At 48.2% G+C, this 22,841-nt stretch overlaps 1 protein-coding gene across 1 annotated transcript; it reads left to right on the top strand.

The window, feature by feature from the left end:
* Positions 1–2,999: 2,999 nt before the first annotated feature.
* LOC118636065 (Y-box-binding protein 3-like) lies at positions 3,000–4,154 on the top strand. Its single transcript, XM_036271126.1, has one exon. It carries the CDS (start codon positions 3,000–3,002, stop codon positions 4,152–4,154), a length of 1,155 nt encoding a protein of 384 aa, XP_036127019.1.
* The last annotated feature ends 18,687 nt before the right edge of the window (positions 4,155–22,841 follow it).

Genomic DNA, 22,841 nt, shown 5'->3' with positions numbered 1-22,841 from the left:
TAGGCTGTAGGTGCACCTGTTTCTGAGAAGAGAAGCAGGTGGGCTGGTGCATTTGGAACGGGGTGGGAGGGAATGGCCAAACTGGGACTGCAAGGGCGAGTGAGCGTGATGCAGACAGAGGAGAGGGGAAACATATTCCTAGGAGAATGAGGAAAAGTGAACACAGGCACCGAGATGGGCATGGGCATGGCAAATGTGGGAAGCTCCAAGGAGAGTTACCGGGACATGAAAAACAGAACGGTTTTCCTGGCCTGTGTGGCTCAGGTGGTTGGGTGTCTTATGGTGTGCCAAAAGGTTTGGGGTTCAATTCCAGGTCAGGGCACATGCCCTGAGGGCTCAATCCCAAGGAGGGGGTGTGCAGGAGGCAGCCAATGGAAGTTTCTCTCTCACAGTGATGTTTCTCTCTCTCTCTCTTTCTCTCTCTCTCTCTCTCTCTCTCTCTCTCCCTCTCTCCCTCTCTCCTCTCTCTCTCTCTCTCTCTCAAATCAATAAACACACACACATAGATATAAAGAACTGTTGACGGCATCATAGAAGTGGCCACATGGGGCCATGAGGAGCACAGTGCACCAGGAATCAGGGGCACCGAAGGACCAGAGGTATTATCCTGGCTCTGCACTTACTACGTGGGTGGTCTTGGTTAGGTCAGTTAGCTGCTCCCTACCCTGCTGCCCTGGCTTACTGTCTGTCATGTGAGGATCCTGACAGTAGCCTGCTGCTCTCTCCCACTTGTGAACACAATAAAGATGATGCCTGAAGAAGTGTTTTTCTTAACAGCGAAATAAAAATCAAGACCCCATCTTCCATTTAGTATCCTCCATCAGCAAGGTGAAGAAATGGTTCCTAAGTGTACAGTAAGTAGGGTTTGCTTTATATTGGGCTGCAGGCAGGTTAGTGTGTGTGTGTGTGGTGTGTGTGCGTGTGTGTGTGTGGTGTGTAGGGGGGGAAGGGGTGCTGACTAATTGCTGTGAAGGCAATTTGTGCTCCTGCAGATTGCCAGGGAGACAGATCAGCCATGCGAGAGGTCTTTCTTTGGTTCTCTGCTGGCTTGTATGAGACCATGACTTCTCTCCGAGGGGTCACTGGTCTCTGACATCAGATGAAACAGGTGACAGAACTGTACAGGTGTGGGGGGAAGAGGCCTGGACCTGGGGTGAAATTCATCTGAGATAAAATTTAAGGGTTCACCCTATACGAAATATATGAACGTAAGCAAGCAACTTCCTCTCCCTGGACCCCGGTTCCCTCGTCTGTCAAACCGAAGTAAAAACAGTGCCTGTCCCAGTTGCTTAGAGAGGGGGTTGTTCTCAGGATCCAACGCACAACATGTGAGAAGTTCCGGTAAACGGTAGAATGGTAGGCCCACGGTGCTTATTTTTCTCATTAGTCAACAGAAACGGAGTCTTCTGATCAGTTACAATCACTTACTATTTTAGCTTGTTCTGTCCTCACTTCGGAAAGGCTACATTTCCGAACGCTACTGTAGCTCAACACGGTATCCTGTGCTGACTTTGATGCAGACTAAGAATCAAATAAAGCACACTCCCACTCGGGCTCAAGGACAGTGCCTGCAGGTCCTCTGGCTGCAGAGCTGGAGGGAGGCCCTGGGGCAGTGGACAGCCACCCCAGTGAGACGAAAGGCAGCAAAGAACTCAGGCAGGGTCAGGGCTCCATCAGAGGCAGCCTCACTAAGTCCCCACATCTAAGGTACTGAATCCTTAGGGCTTCTGTACAACTAAATCAGAAGCCCAATCTGAGACGAAGGTCAAAGAGGTATTTGCAAAATACGAAAGTTTGCATGTGGCCCTGCAGGTGTGGCTCCGTGGTTGAGCGTCCACCCTCGCACCAAGAGGTCTGCGGTTCGATCCTGGTCAGGGCACATGCCCAGGTTGTGGGCCCGATGCCCAGTGAGGGGCACGTGGGAGGAGGCCGATGGGTGTCCTCTCTGGTGGATTTTTATCTCTCTTCTCCCTCTCTATCTCTCTCCTCTCTCTCTCTCTCCTCTCTCTCTCTCTCTCTCTCTCTCTCTCTCTCTCTCTCTCCCCTCTCTGTCTCTCCCTCTCCACCAAATCAATAAAGATAAATGCATAAACAAATAAACAACAAGTTTGTATCTGCGGTTAAACACAAGGGAGAATTGCCCCAGCTCTGTTTGAGTCTGTGTGGCCATTTGCTCAGTGTCGGCGAGAACACCGAGTTCAACAGGGTTCTCCCAGTAGTCTAGCTGCAAAAGTGCCCCGGCTCAGACTCGCTGGTTCACAAATCTAACATTCCTCTAGATGAGCCTGCAGCAGGCGAAGGTCCTCTCAGTCCTAGCCTTCTAGCCCTGGCAGGTTTCCTCCGCCTGTCTGCAAGAAAATAACAATCAAAAAGCAAACAAGTAAAAACACTGGGCTTCTCCGATTGGGTCTTGATCTCATGCGGTTGTCATTCTGTGTCCAGTGACACCAATTGCCCCACTCAGCGAGCGGGCACACAAGGGCTTGGAAGAGGACCAGGGTTTTGCAAGAGAGTTCTTCGAGGGTGCCCTCAGAAGGCTGTGGGTGTCCCCCACCCAGGGAGAGGGACGTAAAGGGGGTCCTCTCTTCACACCCACTCAAGCAAGCAAGAGGGTCAGCCAGAAGACCACTGCCTAGAGCTTCCTGTGCCCCTTCTCTACTGGGGACCAAGAAGGGCTGTGACTAGGCGCCCGCCCCGAGCCCGAGCGCGTGGCAGAGCTCACGTGCCCCGCCCTCCGGATGGAGCCCGGTCCAGGATTCCCCCCATTGACACGTCACCCCTGCAGCTGCCACTGTTCCCTTCGCGTCCTGTTTCCCAGGAGACGCCACAGACCTCTCCCAAGAGTCTCAGAGCTAAGCCAGAGAGCTCTGGGCCCTGACCGGAGACCCTCCCAGAGCCAGGCTCAGGCCTGCAGAACCCCCTACCCCGCCCCACCCACTCCCCGGGGGCAGATTCCCCCAGACTCCTCTGGCAGGCGAGAGGCTAGAAGGGAAGGCCTCATGAGTGAGGCAGGGAAGGCCACCCTCCCGGGGAAGGCCACCCTCCCGGAGGTGGCCAGCGCAGTGTCCCGCCGGGCGGCCCAGGAAGACCTGTCATCCCTGGGAGGCGGAGATTCGCCCCAGGCCCCAGGGACCAGCAGCCTGGCCGCAGACTCGGCCCCCCAGGCCAGCAGCGCGGCCGCGGGCGCCAAGGGCAAGGCGCCCAAGAAGGTCATCGCCAAGAAGGTGAGTGGATCCGTCAAGTGGTTCAATGTGAGGTACGGGTACGGTTTCATCAGCAGGCACGACACCCAGGAAGACGTGTTCGTCCACCAGACGGCCATCACCCGCAACAACCCCCACAAGTACCTACGCAGTCTGGGCAACGGCGAGGCTGTCGAGTTCGACGTGGTGCAGGGCAGGCAGGGCACCGAGGCTGCGAACGTGACCGGGCCAGCCGGCGCCCCAGTGCAGGGCAGCCGCTTCGCGGCCAACCGGCCCCGCTTCCGCCGTGGCTTCCACCGCCGTGGCTTCTACTTCCGCCATCACGAGCCGCAGCACCGCGGGGCCTGGGCCGCCCAGTGGGACGTCGAGGACCCCGAACCGAGCAGAGAAGACTTCGCCGTCGCCCGCGGCCAGAGGCGCTGCCTGCCCAGCCGCCCCCAAGACCAGGGGCTGTGGCGCTTCCCGCCCTTCCGCAGGGCCCCGCCCGCCGCCCGCCACCCGGCCGTCTGCGCTCCCGCCGCCGCCTGCGGCGCGCGGGCCGCCGCCCAGCAGCCTGCGGCCGCCCCAGACGCCAGGCCCGAGGGCTCGCCGCCGCCGCCACGCCGGGGGCCCGGCCTGAGCTACCGGCGCAGCCGCCCCAGGGGCCGGGGCCTCGTCCCTGTTCCGCAGCCCCCGGAGCAGCCGGAGGCCGAAAACAAGGAGGGCGGCAGCGAGGCCGGAGGCCTGCTGGAGAAGCCCCCGCCGTGCCACGAATGCCAGCGCCCCAGCAGCCCGTGCCGCCTCCCGCAGCAGCCGCCTGGCGCCCAGGGCCAGAAGCCCGAAGGAGGAGAGGGCGCGACCCGGAAGGGCCCTGCTGCCAAACCCGCTGGCGCTGCCAAGAAGAGCAGCGCCTCAGAGGAGGATGCCGAGGCTGCAGGTGCAGATGCCTCCTCTGCTGCTCAGGCCCAGTGACAGTCAGGCTCCCTCCCGGGGACTCGCTGGCCTGCATTGCAGGTGTTGTCCCCTTGAGGAGATGGTGCCCTTCGGTGCTGCACAGCCCAAACATCCATGCTGACTGTTAGATTTTATGCCCTGAGAAAAATGCATACCCCTTCCCCAAGGTTTGAGGATAGACGACAAGATCTCTCTATTTCTAAACTCTCTCTCACCACCTGCCTTGGTAGTTTCCCTACACACACACACATGCCTCTGTCTCCATTCTTTCAAACTATCTGACGGGGGCCACAGGATGATTCTGCATCCCCAGGTGAAGTAGTGGGACCACTTTAGAACTGTAATCTCTAAGGCAAAACCAAAGATGATCTGATGCTACAGATTACTTGACATCGTGTGATGTTGCTCACCTGAGTGGTCATTTCCTCAATAAATCATCATGTTGATTTTCTCTGTCATCACTGTTGTCTGATTTTCGTTTTGCAGCCTGGCAGGTCCTTTGACCGCAACCAGTTTTAGCAAACGTCATACCTGCTGTTCTTTTTAGAAGTCACAAACTTAAGACTTATGGGATGAGCTTCTCGGGATATTCTAATGGGGCAGAAGTGTCTCCATCGCTTTCTTTTTCTTTCTTTCTTTTTTTTTTTATCCTCACCCGAGGATATTTTTCCATTTTTTGTACAGAGAATGGGAGGAAGAGAGAGGAAGGGAGAGAGAGAGAAACATCGAGGACACATCGAGTGGCTGCCACCCGCACGACCAACCAGGGCCGGGGACAAACTGCAACCGAAGTACGTGCCCTTAGCGGGAACCGAACCCGGGTCTCTCCGGACCGCAGGCCGATGCTCTAACCGCTGAGCCAAACTGGCCAGGGCTCCATCGCTTTCTTTTTCACCACCCCAACCCACCCCCTTCCCACCCTGCATTTGAGCAATAAGCCTGGAGGGTGGGCCCCCCTACCCACACTTAATGCTTGGGTACGCTCTGAAGCAAAACACAGAGAAACTGAGCAAAACATCACGGCAGGCAAGAAGACTTGGCTCTCTGGAAAGAGAATTTGCCTCCTCGGTGGTGTGTTTGTTTTTGTGTTTTTCTTTTTCTTTCCATGGACTTGATCTAATACCATTTAAATATGCAGAAGAAAGTGGACATGAGGGGCTACAGGGTGGGGGAAACGGGGAGATGTTGGTCAAAAGGGACACACTTTCAGCTATCAAAGGATTACGTTCCGGCCTTGGCTGGTTTGGCTCAGTGGTTAAGAGTGTAGGCCTGCGGACCAAAGATTCCAGTCAAGGGCACATACCTCTGGTGTGGTTCGTCCCTGGCCCTGGTCGGGGTCCTGCGGGAGGCAGCCCATCCAGGCAACCAGTAGATGTGTCCCTCTCACATCGATGTTTCTCTCCCCACCCCCACTCTATCCGAAGATAAATGCAAAAAGAGCCTCCGGTGAGGCTTTAAGTCGCGGGACCGGATCTACAGCATGGTGATTTGGTTAAAGGTACTCTTTGGTACACTTGAGAGTTGCTATGAGAATACAGCTTTGGGGTTCTCAACATTCAACAACACATTGGCAATCATGTGAGGTGTAGGATGTGTTCATTACCCTTGGTAAACATTTCACAGTAAATACATGCCTCAAATCAGCACATCACACGTCTTACTTTTATACAACGTTAAGTGTCCATTATATCTCAACAAAGCTAGGGGGGAAACTGAAGAAACAAGACGGCCATGGATTCAGGTGTAATCTTTGTTGTGCTACCCCTGGAGCTGAAGAGCAACATCCAGTCCATAGTCTCTATCCGTGCTTCCTGGTTGAGTCCATCGCTGGGGCCTGGGGAGGATTTCCTGGAAGGCTGGGCAAGTGAGGTTTAGCCCACCTCTGGCTTTTTCCCCTTAGAGAAGCTCCGACTTCCCTCTCCTGGTTTTCATTTGAACATATGGTGGGGTTGGTGGGAGGGAGGCAGGGGTTGGGTTCGGGGGGAGTGGGCGAACAATAAGTGGGAAGCCAACAGGAGTCTTTAAAACCTCATTTTACGAATTAAGGAAATTGGATCATCAACAGCAGAGTCGTAGTGCTTTTCTTGTTTTAATGTGGAGGGGCATTTTACACCACATTATAGACCAACATATGAGATTAGGAGAGTGAGTATTCGGTCACTCAGTATGGCTGAGCCTCCTCAATCAATTTGAGTAGAAGCAGTAGTGATTACTCATTCAGCAAATACTGGAGTGCCCACTTGTGCCAGACACTCTGCCAGGCACGAGGAGTTGCACATCATGGCAAAGATTATGGTCCCTACTCTCAAGGAGCCCGGGGTCTAGGGGAGAGTGCCACACAACTGGCAACACCTACACGATGGAGTCAGTGCTGTGCTGCGAGAGAAAACACAGGTGATCCAGATGACTGCGGGGTTGGCTGAAGGTTAAAGGAACCACTACTTCCACACTTGAATTGAAAATTGTGTCTTGGTGTCCTCGGAGGTGGTAGGGTAGGAAGCAGGCAATATACGCCTACACACGGAGCCAGTCCTCCTAAACGGCAAACGAGAGAGAGAGAGAGAGAGAGAGAGAGAGAGAGAGAGAGAGAGGAGAGAGAGAGAGGAGAGAGAGAGAGAGAGAGAGAGAGAGAGACCACATAGAGAAGGGGAGGGGAGGCTGAGATGAGGTGACCACGGAAACCTCACCCCAGTGGGGAGACCTGCGCTGCGGAGGGATATCACTGCGGGGCTGGGGAGGGCAGACTCGCCTGCTATGGGCACGGTGATAAAACAGCGATGCGTAGGGCAACTAGGCTGTCTATGAATGATGAATACAATCCGTTTACTAACCCCAAGGCACCTGCCAAATAAATGTGTAGGGAACTTGCAGGAACTCACTTGGATCTGAGGGGCTGGCAAACGCCATTGTTGACATTCCTCCTCCAGCTAGGTAGTGCTCCAGCCACTCTGGGAGGCCTCCACAGCGGACCCCGGGCCACCTCGCCACGCTTTAGCCGCAACCCTGGGGAGCAGGCCTCCCAGGACACCCCGTCAGTCTCCCATCTTAGGCCGCCTTGCTCTGCACCTGCTGCAGCCCAGGCCAGCTGGCCCACCTGGGCACCCCATGCTCCCAGCCACCCGGGCCAACTCCGCCAAGGCCCACTGCCGCCCCAGGGCAGCCTGCATTAGCTGCAGCCCCGGCCTGCCTGTCCCCCAGGCGGCCCCCGGAGCCTTGCACCCCAGACCAACTCAGGGAGCACCTGCTGCCCTCGCATTCACCAGGGCCCCAAGTAAGCCCCCTGGAGCCACACACCTAGGCCACCTGGCCCCGAGACCCCTGCAGCCCCAGCAGCCGGGCCCCTGGGCAGCCCTGGTAGCCCCGCACCTTTGAGTCACCATGCCCCACGTTCCCGGCAGCGGCCCACCCGGGCACCCCTGGGACGCCCTGTCCCTGGTAACCTCAACCAGAACTTGGTGATGGCTCCCCAGGGCGCCCCCTAGCTGCAGGGCTATCTCAGCCAGAGTTGGCTGCTGCTCCTGCTCTCCAGACACCCCGGGGTAGAGAGCATAAGCGCTGTGAAGAGGGGAATTGAGAAAGGCAGTCTTCAGGCAAGTGATGGGAGCATATCTTTAACTTAGCAATGGGTTCCATGAATTTGGATTTAAATTTAAAGTATACAAGCCCCACGCGTGCTCCTTACTGTAAAAAGGATTGTAAGCAGAGCCACTTAAAAATGGAGCTGGGCCCTGGCCGGTTTGGCTCAGCGGTTAGAGCGTCGGCCTGCAGTCCAGAGAGACCTGGGTTCGGTTCCCGCTAAGGGCGCGTACCTCGGTTGCAGTTTGTCTCCGGCCCTGGTCGGTCGTGCGGGTGGCAACCACTCGATGTGTCCCTTTCACGTCGATGTTTCTCTCTCTCTCTCTCTCTCTCTCTCTCTCCCCCTCCCACTCTATCTGAACAAGAAATGGAAAAAGGTCCTCAGGTGAGGATTAAAAAAAAAAAAGAAAGAAAGAAAGAAATAAAACAAAAAAATAAAAATAAAAATAAAAAAATGGAGCTGGAACTGCCATCCCAGGGGAAATGCTTTGCATGTCTTGTGCCTCAAACCTTTGAAGTGTTAAAACAGGGCAAAATAACATTTGGACTGGGCCTAAACCAACATTATGTCCCAAAGAACTGTTTGCAAAGATAAGAAAGCAGATAGAATGACTCCAGGACTGGTGGCTACTGGACTGAAAATAAAATTTAAAAATGTTTAGAATAATTAGCACCACTTACGTTAGCTTATCAGCACCAATAGAAAAAAAATGCTTTCCTTCTATTGATGTAATGGTTCCCCTTCGCTTTCTCATAAATACCCATTGCCTTTGTCTCCTGATGGGAACACCATTTGGGTTTCTGCCTGAATCAGTGCTTTCTGAATCACTCTTCTTTTCCTCCTGGGTGGTTTTTTTTTTTTTTTTTTTTTTTTTTAAATCTCATGTAAATGCTTGTTGCCTCTGACTTTGAAAGGGTTTTTCTTTTTAGGTTAACACATCTGACATCTTTGAATGGGATCTAAAGTGTCCTGGTTTTCATGGACCAGTGTCCCCTGGAACCAGGTATTTATGGTTCCTACTGGGTATACTCTTAATCAGAAATTATAAAAAGCAAGTAAAATTTTTATGTTTTATTAAGATAATTTCCTCTCTCCTCAGATCTATAATTGCTTCAGTAAGCTGAGTCTTCTTATTCTAAAAGAGCTAAAATTTGCTTACAACTACTTAACTTTCTGTGTTTTCCTGAAAAGTCTTTAATTCTCACCATGATTAAGTGGGTAACTTCAGTATTGTTCCACAATGACTTGTAGGAGGCTGGAAAGGCACCTGACCCCTGGAGTCAGACTGCACCTGGGTTCAGCAAACTAGGTACTTGAATTCTGGCTAGGAAAAAATTCAGAGCTAAGAGAAAATTTATTTGGAAAATCACAGAGGTAAAAGTGTTATAATGTGTCAGCGAGATAACCAGAGATGCACGGCCAAATTGTAAAGGAGCGCTTTATTCTCGTTGGCAGGCTGCAGAGGGCATAGTCTCCCCTCAGATCAGCAGCCAGGATTCTTCTTGCTTGCCTGATTTTAAAGACAGAAGCCCCATCCTCCTTGTGCCCCGCCCCCATCCTAAAGGACTGGTACAATAGTGGGTGTGACAGAGATTACAGAAGTGAAAATGAGCATTACTCACCTGGCTCAGAGTGCCTGCAAATGCCTGCTATTACCAGCACTCGGACACTGCAAATGCCTCCCAACACGTGGGGCAACTATAATCTTAGGCAAAATTCCTTTCCTTCTAGGGGTAATTAACCTATTATTGGAAAACTATGGAGGAAGGTGCATTGATGATAAAAATAAAGTTATTTAGTTGCCTTAGCCTTGGGGCCCAGGTCATTCCCCACTGGTTTTCCTGACAAGTCAAATTGTTGACTCAACTTAGTTGTTATGAGGCCGTTTATTAGACATGGCCCAGAGGCTAGGAGTAAACATAATATAGCGAGAGGGCCAGCAATGGCGGATAATAGAGTTGTAAACCAATTTTCAGATCGTCGCCTTTTTCTTTCTTGTTCCTCAATATTTTTTCCTAACTAGTGATAAAGTTTCTTGAATAATCCCTTCACATAAAAACAGCATTTTTCTCTCAGTGCAACACACAATCCTCCTTCCTTAAGAAATAAGAGGTCTAGCCCTGGCCAGTTTGGCAGTTGAGCGTCAGCCTGCGGACCAGAGAGTCCTGGGTTCGGTTACCGCTAGGTGCACATAACACACACACACACACACACACACACACACACACACACACACAGAAATAAGAGGTCTAATGTTCTCCTATTCTGTATGACCATTTCTAAGTTCCCAGTTCCATTGGAGCCCAGGCCTATAAGGATTCCCCTGTACAGTCATAACCAGAAAAATCAGAGTCCCAATAAATGCAAGAGTCTTATCTGGAGAGGCCTGAACCGTCCATTTTTCTTTTTCCTCCTCAGCCGGGAATGGTGCTGCCAGATCGGAATGCCGTTGACCTTGAGAGCCGTTGGTGCAGTCAGGATGACAGTGTATAGTCCCTTCCAGGCAGGAGTTAGTCCCTGGGTGGTGAACCTCTTTACCCATATCAAGTCCCCGGGCTGGAAGGGGTGCACAGGGTCCGAGGTGGGCACAGGCAGGGCGTCGTGGACGTGTTTATAGAGAGCTTTCTGGGCAGGCTGCAGGGCCTGCAAGAACTGTAAGAGGGCGAGGGGGAGCAGAGTGGTCCAGTTTTCACCAGTTTCTAAAGTAAGTTTGGTTAAGGTTTCCTTTAAGGTCCTGTGCATGCGCTCTACCTGCCCGGAACTCTGTGGGCAGCAAGCACAATTGAGCTTCCAGTTTATATCTAACCCTTTAGAGATATCCTGTGATCTCTTTGCTATAAAGGCGGGGCCATTGTCTGATCCAAGGGTCAGGAGCAGCCTAAACCTGGTCCTCCCATTACTGCATCCCAGGCTGTTATCCCACCACCAGAGACAAGCTCTCCCTCTCTCAGTGTCCTATTTTCTTTCCTTCTTGAGTATTCCTCCAATGTCCTGTCTCCATGTAGTATGTATGTCCCTTTCTTTTATTTTCTCTGCATAATCCTTCTCTTTTCATTTCTTGCATAGACCCTCTGCGACTTTCCTAGTCCCTCCCCTGACATGCACCTGAGAGCTCGCTCAGTCCACCTGCCGTCTGCACATCCCCCAGCTTTCCTTCTCCCCCTCCCTACTCAGACCCACACACACCTGCTCCCCTCCGCCTTCTCCCTTGCCGGTGACCTTACTGGACATTACCTGCCTCTCAGGAGTTTAGTGAGCTTGGTGTAACCTAAGTGGTTAGTCTGGTGCAGCTGGTCGACTAACGTCTGACCTAGAGCCTCTGGGACCAACAACCTCCCATCAGGCAGTGTCCACCATCCATTGATTTCCTTTATGGCTTGTTTCTGCTTGGCTAGGTCATTTTCTGTCCTAGTGTATCTAGAGAGGAACCACTGGTTTTAGGGCTGCTTCTCGAGCTTCCTGGTGCAGCAGATTTCCCTGTGCCTCTATGGAGTTCCCTCTGATGTCCTTCCCCGCCGAGGTTAATAACCCTCGTTTCCTGTAGATGGCGCTATGCACGTGTGCTGTGGCAAAGGCATATCTGCTGTCAGCATAGATGGTGACCGACTTTCCCTTGCCCCATCGGAGAGCCTGGATCAGGGCTATGAGTTCAGCCCGTTGGGCTGAAGTTCCCCTCTTCAAGGACTGTGACCAGATGACACAGTCCTGAGTTACTCCTGCTGCCCCAGCATACCTGATTTCTTCCTGGACATAGCTGCTCCTGTCTGTTAACAATACCTCGTCTGATATGTCAGCAGGACGGACATCCTTGAGGTCTGGGTGGGCTGTCTGCCCTGTCGATCACCTCCAGGCAGTCCTGTGGAGGTTCCTCCAGGTCATCCTCAGGGAGCAGGCTGGCAGGATTGATGGCCAGCATCTTGTGGAATTTGAGGCGGGGTAGACCCAGGAGGAGCGCTGGAGCTGGGTGACTGGGGTGTTTGACATCCAGCACTCCGGAGCCCTACGGAGAAGGGCTTCAACCGCATGGGGTGCAGTTAAAGCTAACTCTTGCCCTAGAGTTCACTTGTCTGCCCCTGTACTAGGAGTGCAGTAGCTGCCATTGCTCTGAGGCAGACAGGCAGGCGTCCGGTTGGTACAGGATCCAGTCTTTTGGATAAGTAGGCTACCGGTCTCTTCCAGGGTCCCACGTTTAGAGTGAGGACTCCCGTTGCTATGCCTCTAGCCTCGCTTACATACACATGGAAGGGTTTTGTGACATCTGGTAGGGCAAGAGAGAGTGCTGAAATTAGGCCCTTTTTAAAGTCCCGAAGGCCTTCTGCTCTGTCTCAGTCCAAGTGGAAGGTGGTGCCCCTCCTGTACATGTACACAGCGGCTTAGCAGTGGCTGCGAATCCTGGGATCCACAGGCGGCAGTATCCTACTGCCCCTAGGAATTCCCGGACCTGTTTCTTGGTTTTTGGGGCCAGGGTCTGCAAAATTGCCTCTCTGCGGCTAGAGGATAGAGTCTGATGGCCCTTGCTGATCTTATATCCCAGGTAAGTAACCTCTGGGGAACATAGTTGAGCCTTTTTGGCCAAGGCCCGGTACCCTAATGCCTGTAAAGTGCCCAGGAGGTGCTCAGTACCTCTCTGGCAGTTCTCCCTGTCTTTTGCCGCTAGGAGAATGTCATCTACATATTGGAGTAGGGTACATTCAGGTGCTCTTGTCTGAAGGCCTGTAAGTCAGAACGGAGAGCCTCATCAAATAGAGTAGGAGAGTTCTTAAAGCCCTGGGGCAGCCTTGTCCAGGTTAATTGCCCCGAAAATCCCTCTTCAGGGTCTGTCCACTCAGATGCAAAGATAGGCTGGCTAACAGGGGCCCAAGGGATGCTAAAGAAGGCATCCTTCAAATCCAGAACTGTATAGAACAGGTGTGCTGGTGGAAGTGGGCTCAATAGAGTATAGGGTTTTGGGACCGTCGGGTGTATGGTCTCAACCCGTTTGTTTACTTACCTCATATCTTGCACTGGCCTAAAGTCTTCGGTGCCAGGTTTCAACACTGCAAGCAAGGGTGTATTCCAGGATGACTGACAGGGAACCAGAATCCCAGCCTCCCGGAGCCGATGACTATGAGGGGCAATGTCCCTCTTTGCTTCGTGGCTCAAGGGGTGTTGTCTTACCCTGACTGGAGTCGCCGTGGCAAGCAGTTGAACCACAATCGGTGGCTGGTGGCCAGCTAGTCCAGGAGGATTATTTTCTTCCCAGACAGAAGGGAAGAGATGTTGTAATTCCTTCATGTAAACGAATGTCTCAGGGTCCATTTCTGGAGGGACTGGAGTTTCCTCCTGTAAAAGATATTTCTCCGACAAAGGGCCGGTTACAAGTATTTTTGAAGGGGAAATTGGGAGTCACTCCTGATGTTCCGGATTTGTAGTAAAGTGTGCTTCTTCTCTATTGTAGCCTGCAACTTTCTAAGGAGATCACGCCCCAACAGTGGATATGGACATTCAGGCATAACTAAGAAAGAGTGTGTAACGGTGCCCTGTCCCAAGATTTACAGTTTCGTTAGTGGTCCAAGGATAGAGGGCAGTCTGACCTGTCGCTCCTTGAACTGAGGTCTTCTTAGTTGTTAGTGGACCCAGAGGCTCAGTTAGGACTGAATGTGTGGCCCCTGTATGTATTAAGAAATTAACTGGCTTGCCCCCTACCTGTGCAATGATCCTGGGCTCCCGGGGGCTGAGTTGCAAGGAGCCCTGGCCCTGTCGTTCTTCTAAGGACGGCTGGGGTACTTCTACTGGGGCACTCTCGCTTCCAATGTCCTTCTTTTTTTCTTTTTTTCTTTTTTGCAGTAGGCACAATGGTTCTTCCCTAGTTGGTTTCTAGGCCTGCTGCCCTGACCCTTCCTCATGTTTCCCTTAAGGCTGCTTCTACCACCTTGGCTATTTCAACCAATTTCTTTAGGCCTAACAGGAGAACACGGTGAAAAGTGTCCAAGGAAGCCCTTCCCCCGGCAGTATTTGGGTCCCACCATGGGCAGAGGGATGGGAAAATTTCCTCTGGCCCCAGGTTTTCAAAAGGAAGCAGAAAAGGGAAGCGTCATCGTAGAGCACATGTTTAGTGGGGCAGAGTGTTTTTGTGTTTTTCAACTCTCCCCAACAGCACTTTGCGCCTGAGCCTGGGATCCCTATGTTCAACTCCCCATTGTTCAGAGAAGCCTGTTGGAAACTTGCTGCCCACAAACCCGGGAGCGGGGGACAGATGAGATGAACCGCCCCTTTCGTGGCCTGACCACCCTCCCTGGGGAACCCTGTGGCCCCTGAGGCCCCTAGGTGAATGCCTGTGTGCCCGCCCACTGCCCTGTTTCCCAGGATGAGGGGCTCTCCACACCAGACCCCTGTCCCAGACCCTAGTCCCCATGCGCAGGGCCATGCAGGACTCATAGGCAGGGACAGCCCCTGAATCACTTATTACTCTGTTAACTGCCTGTAACAACCGAGCTACAAAATCTTGATATGGCTCTTCAGGTTGTTGTCTGATGAATGTAAGATCTAGCAACGTTTCCCCTTTTGTTGGGAGCTCTTTCCAGGCCTTCAAAGCACAAATATTAATCACAGCTGTAGTGGTGGGGGAGTCTTTAAAGACTCATAGCCTTGCCCTGGCCGGTTTGGCTCAGCGGTTAGAGCGTCGGCCTGTGGTCCAGAGAGATCCAGGTTTGGTTCCCGCTAAGGGTGCGTATCTCGGTTGCAGTTTGTCCCCAGCCCTGGTTGGTCATGCGGGTGGCAGCCAGTTGATGTGTCCCTTTCATGTCAATCTCTTTCTCTCTCTCTCTCTCTCTCTCTCTCTCTCTCTCTCTCTCTCTTCCTCTCTTCCTCTCTTTCCCTCCCACTCTACCTGTACAAAAAATGGAAAAATGTCCTCAGGTGAGAAAAAAAAAAAAGGACTCATAGCCTTTCTCTGCTTTCCTCGGGTCTTTCACTACACCGTGCTTCCCCACCTTATTAGCACCCAGCATGCCCCCCACTTGGGATTTGGCCCACAACCTGAGCATGTGCCCTGACCGAGAATCGAACCAGCGACCTCTTGGTGCATGGGTCAATGCTCAACCACTGAGCCACACTGGCCGGGCCTTTTGCTGTATCTCTGCCTCACAGGCACTTCCCTACCTTTGCCCAGGTTTTTCTTCGGGCCCATCACCAGTATTTGTGCCCTAATCAGAACCTTCCTCAAATCCTTCTCTAAGAATGTTTACTATGCAACCCAATGAGGTCTTCTGGGCACTAGGGCTGCTGTCCATGATTAGACTAACCGTAACAAAGTTGAGGGAGACACAGTAGGGAGGCAGACGAGGACAAAAACAAGGGAAGACACACGAGACAGAAACTTTGGCTTCGTCCGCCAGGCCACTCCCCTCGTGGAGATTTCAGATGCCTCTTGGCATGTGGCAGGTTGGAATAAGGCCCCCAACTTGGACCAGGTTCGCTGGTGGAACACAGAGTGCTCCAAGAACCTGATACTGCCTTTTAGCCGTATGAGGGCCATCATGGAACCTCAGGGTAGGACTCACACAGGCTCCATAACAAACGTCGTGGAGCACGGTCAGTCACACACAATTGCATTCACACGATCACGCTCACACACCATTTGACTTTCCTTCCAGAAACTCCCTATCCTGAGCGGCGCCTATGCCACTTGGGAGGTGATCAGTCTCCCTTTCCACCCCAGTGGCGGGTCTGAATGAACAGAAGTTGCCAGATTTGAGCCCCACCTAACGTCTTAGGGGGATTCCCAGGAGAGGAGAGGCCGCGCGGCATCCGGCCCTCTCACTCTCATCCAGATAGACCGGTCACCCAGAACTCACCTCCGGAGGCTTCTACCAGGTCTCCTTCAATCTTTTTGGGGATGTCTTGGTATCTCCTGGCAGCTCCGGCCGCTCCTCGGAAACCCAAGTAGGATCTTCGTGGCCTTGGAACTCAGGGGGCACCTCCCCTCAAATCTATAGGGGTCCGGCGGCCAGATCGGGAGAGACTGCCCATCCCAGGCATCTAGCCCTTGGTGTAGCAAAACACCAGGGATCTCGCTGGGGGCCTCCAAATGTAATGTGTCAGCGAGATAACCAGAGATGCACAAGCAAATTGTAAAGGAGCACTTTATTCTCGCTGGTGGGCTGCGGAGGGCATAGTCTCCCCTCAGATCAGCAGTCAGGATTCTTCTTGCTCATTTGATTTTAAAGACAGAAGCCTCACCCTTCTTTTGCACCCCGTCTCCCCCCCCCCACACCCCTAGAGGACTGGTACAATAGTGGGTGTGGCAGGGATTACAGAAGTCAAAATGAGCATTATTCACCAGGGCTCATGAATACCTGCAAATGCCTGCAATTACTGGTACTCGAAAACTGCAAATGCTTCCCAACACGTGGGGCAACTATAATCTTAGGCAAAACTCCTTTCCTTCTAGGGGTAATTAACCTAGTATTGGAAAATATTGAGGAAGGTCCATTGATAAAAATGGAGTTGTTTAGTCACCTTAGCCAAGAGGCCTACATAAGAATGGAATCCAGTTGCCTTAGCCTCAGGCCCAGGTCAGAAGACGTAATTTGTACATCAAATGAGCTTATGAAACAAGTTATAGAGGTAAAGGAAGGGCCCCTGGAGCTTGGGAATGAGGAAGGTAATGGTAACCTGCTTGTGGGGAAGGGGAGACAGAAAGGAAAGGCCAGGGCTTGTTCCTGGGAGGGAGAGCTCACCGGGTCGGGTCCTCTGTCCTAAGGATGTTAAGGGTGAAAATTTTAGGGGAGGGTCTTAATAGAATATTCAGCACCTTTCTAGGTGTGTCCTTTCAGGGCTGGGGTATCCACTGATTGATTAGTGGCCAGCAGCAGTGGGGGGGGGGGGGGGGCGGGGGGGAGTCATTATTCAATGCAGCTGGTCCTGAGGACAGTCATGGCATTGCTTGTCTGGTTTTGCTGCTTTTCTGGTTCTGGAGCTGAAATACAACTGAGGCCTAGATGTTATCTCCAGGGAGGGAAGGTCAGGGGAGCCAAAGCATATGGCCAGAGATATGCTAGGGGAGGTAGATTCACCCTGGGGACAAGGTCTCAACCTACAGTGGTCCTTGCTAGGCACCCAGGGCTTTCTTCCCTGGTGACCTTCTGTACCTGGCCCATTGTCCTTGCTTTGCTCATGTCTGTCTAGCTGCCTACCACATCATGATTCCATTTGACCAAATGCTTTAAAACTTTTGATATGTTTGAGAAATTTCCCAAGATGCAAAAATTAAATAGCCGTGGTCTTACCTTTGAGATTTTTCAGAAGGATCCCCAAAACATTTCAAAGAAGATTGCATCTTTCTTTTTTATAAAATAGAATTATTAACATAATTAGACTTAATGGTATGCTAAATTACATAAGAAACATTGCCAAATCGGTGGTGCTAAACCTTTCATTACATGAAATTCTGACATGTCCTGGTGCAACGCTAAACACTTGCAGTATTTCTGTGTCCGAAAGTTGTAAATCTTATCATGATAGGATAGTAAGAAACTAGGAAAATTCCAGGACAAGTGGAATAGGGAAACTAAGATAGTTAAACAGAAGTTTGCAGCCAACTAGTTAATCCTATCTTCCCTAAACCATGTTCTCTGTGTTATTAGGTCTTATTTAAACAATGTATGTGGGGTTAATTTTTGTGTATGGTGTAAGATAGTGGTCTAGTTTCATTCTTTTGCATATGGCTGTCCAATTTTCTCCACACTGTTTAATGAGAAAACTTCACTTTCTTCTTTGTATGTTTGGCTCCTTTGTCAAAATTAGTTGTCCATATATCGACGGGTTTATTTCTGGGCTCTCAGTTCTGTTCCCTTCATCTGTGTGTCTGTTTTTCTGCATTACCATACTGTTATGCTTTCTATAGATTTATAGTATGGTTTGAAACTGGGGAGTGTGAAACTTTCAGCTTTGTTCTTTTTCCTCAAATTCGGGCTCTTTGTCATTCCATAAATATTTTGGTATTTTTTGGTACCATTTCTGTCAAAAATGCCATTGGTATTTTGGCAGATATTTAATTAAATCTGTAGATTTCTTCAGGTAATATTAACATTTTAACAATGTTAATTCTTTCGACCCATGAGCATAAATTCTCTTTCCATTACTTTGTGTCTTCTTCTATTTTGTTTAATGTCTTACTGTTTTCAGTGCATAATTCTTTCAACTGCATGGATACATTTGTTCCTAGTATTTTATTCTTTTTGTTGTGATTGTGAGATGGTTTCCTTCATTCCTCTTTCTGAAAGTTCATTGTTAGTGTGCAGAAATGCAACCAATTTTGTACATTGATTTTGTATCCCCAAACTTTGCTGTGTTAATTGATTATTTATAATAGTTTTTGTTAGAGTCTTTAGGGTTTTCTTTGTATAAAACCATATCTCCCACAAACTTTGACAGTTTTATTTCTTTGTTTTCAGTTTGGATGTTTTTATTTCTTTTTCTTGCCTATCGGTTCTGGCTAGGACTTGCAATACCATGTTGAATAAAAGTGGCAAGAGTGGACATCGTTGGCTTGTTACCAAACTTAGAGGAAAAGCTCTCACTTTTTCACCATTGTATATGATGTCAACTATGGGTTTGTCATATGTGGCCTTTATGTTTTTAGGTACTTTCTTTATATACCCATTTTATTGAGAGTTTTTATTATAACTAAATATTTACTCTTGTCAAATGCTTGTTATGCATCTATTGAGATGATTGAGGAGATAGAGGCAGGTTAGGCAGTGAGGGATGGGACCATGGGAAGGGAAGGCTGAGACACATGAGAAGTTTGCGAGGACTTGAAGCTCAGCACACAGGCAGGCAACTCAGTACACAGCATATCTGGAGATTTATGCAGACTCCATAGCTCTCAAAATAAAACTAAAACCAGCATGGCAAATTCTGCCCCCAAGGCCAGAAACTCCAGCCCCCATTTATAGAAATGCAAATTAGAAGCTCCTGGAAGGAGCACAGGTCAATTACACAGCAAATAATCACAGAAAGGCTGGTTTCAAGCAAGGCCACACATTGCTAAATGAGTTCTGTGAAACTATAGAGTGTGTTCCTGTTGCAGAAAGCCTGGTCACCTTAAAAGGATTATAGAAAGCCAAAATTGGATTTGGGGGAGAAACCAAAAGCAAGCATAGGGTTGCTCCGTGGGTATTTCCCCTCCTCCTCACTTATAGTCTGGGAGAAGTTGAAATTACCAAAAAGGGAAGCCACTAAGGCCTTATAGATGATGTAGGGCTGAACCCGGTCAGGCAGGAAACACAGGGTTTGAAATGTATGCATTTTGCCAAGGCAGAATTCCTTGAAAGGACCATCAGAGGCTAGCAAAGTATATATATACCCCTAGCCAGCAGAGCCCCACGGGCAACCCACTTGGGTCCCTCCCTGCTGTGGGGAGTCTGTCTATCTTTCATCAAATAAACTTTCCTTACACTTACCCTTGGTCTGTGAACTCATTCTTCAATTTTGCGGGACGACAAACCCGAACACTGCCACTTGGTTTCATCTTCATATAGTTTTCTTACTTTGTTTTATAAATGTGGTATATTATATCGATTGATTTGTGGATGTTGAACCTTGCTGGTATCCCTGGAATAAATCCCACTTGATCATAGTTTATGAACCTTTTAATGTATTGTCAAATTCACGTTGCTAATATCTTCTTTAAGATGTTGCCATCTATGTTCTTCATAAAAATTGGACTGTAATATATGTGTATTTGCCCTTGTCTGGTTTTGTATGTGGGTAATGTTGGTCTTATAATGTGAAATATGAGTTACGATGATTCCCTCCTCTTCAATTATTTTGGAAGATTTTCAGAAGAAAGGGTATTAAATCTTCTTTGAATGTTTGATAGAATCCCACACTGAAACCATCTAGTCCTGGACCTTTATTTTTTGCTTTGGTTTGTTTACTGTTTTAATTTTATGACTAGTGACATCTATTCAGATTTTTTATTTCTCCATGATTCAGACTAAGAAGGTTATATGATTCTTAGAATTTATCTACTTATTCTAGGTTATCTAATTTGGTGGCATAAAGCCTTTCATGGCATCCTCTTGAGACCCTTTGTATTTCTGTGGTATTCACTGTAACGCATCATCTTACATTTATGATTTTCTGTATTTGAGTCTTCTTTTTTTTTTAGTTTAGCTAAAGGTTTGTCAATTTTTTTTTATCTTTTCCAAAAACTAGCTCTGATTTTCATTAATCTTTTCTATTGTTTTTAGTCTCTATCATTTATTTCTGCTCTGATTTTTATTATTTCTTTCCCTCTACTGACTTTGAGCTTTGTTTTTATCTTGTTCCATAAAGTGAAATCTTAGATTTTTTATTTGAGATTTTTGTTTCTTCAGGTAGGCATATATTGCTATAAACTCCCCTCTCAGTACCACTTTTGCCGCGTCCCAAATATTTTGGTATATCTCATTTTTATTTGTCTTTTTGACTCCTCCTTTGATTTATTTTTTGACCTAATAGTTGTTCAGTAGCATGTAGCTTAATTAGTTGATTTCTAGTTTCATACTGTTGTGATCAGAGAAGATGCTTAGTACTGTATAATTCTAATCTTCTTAAGTAAATCGAGACTTGTTTGTGTCCCAACATATGGTCCACCCTAGAAAATGTTTCTGGTGCACTTGAGAATAATGTATATTCTGTGGCTTTTAATGGAATGTTCTGTATATATCTAGTAAGTCCATTTGACCTAATGTGTCATTTCAGGCTGATGTTTCCTTGCTGAATTTCTGTCTGGGTGGTCCAACCATTGGTGTAAGTGAGGTGTTAACGTCTCGTACTCTTATTGTATTGCTGTAGATTTCTTATTTTAGATCTGTTAGTAATTTCTTCATGTATTTTGGTGCTCTAAAGAGGGTGTGTGTGTGTGTGTGTGTGTGTGTGTGTGTGTGTCCTTTCTGATAGAACTGTAGCTACACTCATTTTCATTTGTATACTATTTGTTTGGAGTATCATCTGCCATCCCTCCACTTTGGACCTATGCTTGTCTTTGGAGCTGAGATGAGTCTGCTAAAGGTGGCTTTTGTTTCTTAATCCATCCAGATGCTCTATGCCTTTTGATTGTTGAGTTTGGTCCATTTATATTTAGGATGGTTACTGATATATGAGGACTTACTACGGAAATTATATACTTTCTGTCCTGATTCTTCTATATCCATTTTTTTTCCTCTTTGTCTGCTATGTGAGTTTTTTATTTTTTTTTACTTTTGTTTTTTTAAGAGCTTCACCATTTTCTCTTTCTTATGTTTTCTATCTATGCTCTAACTGTTCATTTTTGTGGGTACCATGATTTATTACATATATATATATTTAATCGCCTTATACATAAAATAGTTCTTCTTCTGATAGCATCTTATTTTCATTTGCTTATGCAAGTTTCATCCTTTTCTTCCTTCACTTCCATATTTTTTACTGTAAAAAATTGTCTTTTTTGTGCTATGCTTTCATTAACAAATTGAAGGGATAATTTTTCAAAATCCTTTAACCCTTGTGGTTTGGTTAAGCGTTAAACACTCTATTGTGTACTAGAATGGCAATTGTCTGATTCTGTCTGTCTCTTTATCACCTTACACAAAGTATTGTGTACTTTTGCTTTTTTGTTCCTGGTAGAAAAGCTCCTTGCAACATTTCTTGTGGGACAAGTTTTGTGGTGGTGTTCTCTTTCAGCTTCTGTTTATTTCTCCTTTATATCTAAATTATAACTTGGTTGGATAGATTATTATTGACTCGCAATTTTTATTTTTCAATATTTTAAATGTCATTCTCTTCTCTCCTGGCCAGTAGAGTTTCTTCTGAGGAATCTGACAATAGATCTGTGGGGGTTACTTTCTAAGACAACTGTCTCCACTCACTCCCCCAGGTGGATAGTTTTATAATTCTTTATCACTGACTTCTGGCAGTTTTACTTACGAATTTAATTTTTTTTCTCTTTATTGATTTTAAAGAGAGAGGAAGGGAGAGGAAGAGTGAGATAGAAACATCGATGAGAGAGAACACCAATTGGCCACCTCCTGTATGCTCCCCACTGGGAATTTGGCCCACAACCTGGGCATGTGCCCTGACTGGGAATCAAACCGGCGACCTCTTGGTGCATGGGTTGACGCTCAACCACTGAGCCACACCGACTGGGCACTTTTGACAGTTTTAATACATGTCTTGGATAATTTATTTTGTTTGTGTTTAAATAAATAGGTGTTCTAATAGCTTCTTGTACATTTTTTTTGGTTTTGTTTTGTTTTGTTTTAGTAATGATTTTAATCGTCCTGAAACTTCTTTTTTCATTGTAATTTTTTATTGAATTTATTAGGGTAGCATTGGTTAATAAAATTATATGGGTTTCAGCTACACAATTCTACAATACATCATCTGTATATTGTGTTGCGTGTTTACCACCCCAAGTCTCCTTCCATCACTATTTATTATCCCTTTACTCTTTTCTACCTCTCCCACCCCCTTCCTCTGCCAGTGACCATACTATTGTCTGTGTCCATGAGTTTTTTTTTTCCTTGCTTAATTTCTTCACCCTTTTAACCCAGCCCACAAACCACTTCCCTCTCACAGCTGTCAGTCTGTTCTCTGTATCCATGAGTCTGTCTTCACTTTGTTTGTTAGTTTATTTTATTTATTAGATTCCACATATAAGTGATACCATAAGGTACTTGTCCTTCTCTCGCTGGCTTGTTTCACTTAGCATAATAGTCTTTGGGTTCATCCATGCTGTCACAAAAGGTAATATTTCCTTCTTTTTTTACCGCTCAGTAGTATTCTATTGTGCAAATGTACTGCGGCTTTTTTAGTCACTCATCTACTGATGGCCGCTTGAGCTGCTTCCAAATCTTGGCTATTGTAACTAATGCTGCAATGAACATAGGGGTGCATACATTCTTTCGAATTAGTGTTTCAAGTTCCTTTGGATATATTCCCAGATGTGGAATTGCTGGGTCATAAGGCAGTTCCATTTTTACCCAGGGAATAAAACCACACCTTTATGGTCAATTAAAGTTTGACAAAGGAGGCAAGAACATACAATGGGATAAAGATAGTATATTCAAATAAATGGTGTTGAAAAATTGGACAGATATGCACAGAGAATGAAACTAGAT

This window comes from Molossus molossus, unplaced genomic scaffold (assembly GCF_014108415.1).
Source record: "Molossus molossus isolate mMolMol1 unplaced genomic scaffold, mMolMol1.p scaffold_m16_p_2, whole genome shotgun sequence".
Lineage (NCBI taxonomy): Eukaryota > Metazoa > Chordata > Mammalia > Chiroptera > Molossidae > Molossus > Molossus molossus.
This window is presented reverse-complemented; position numbering and strand designations above follow the sequence as displayed.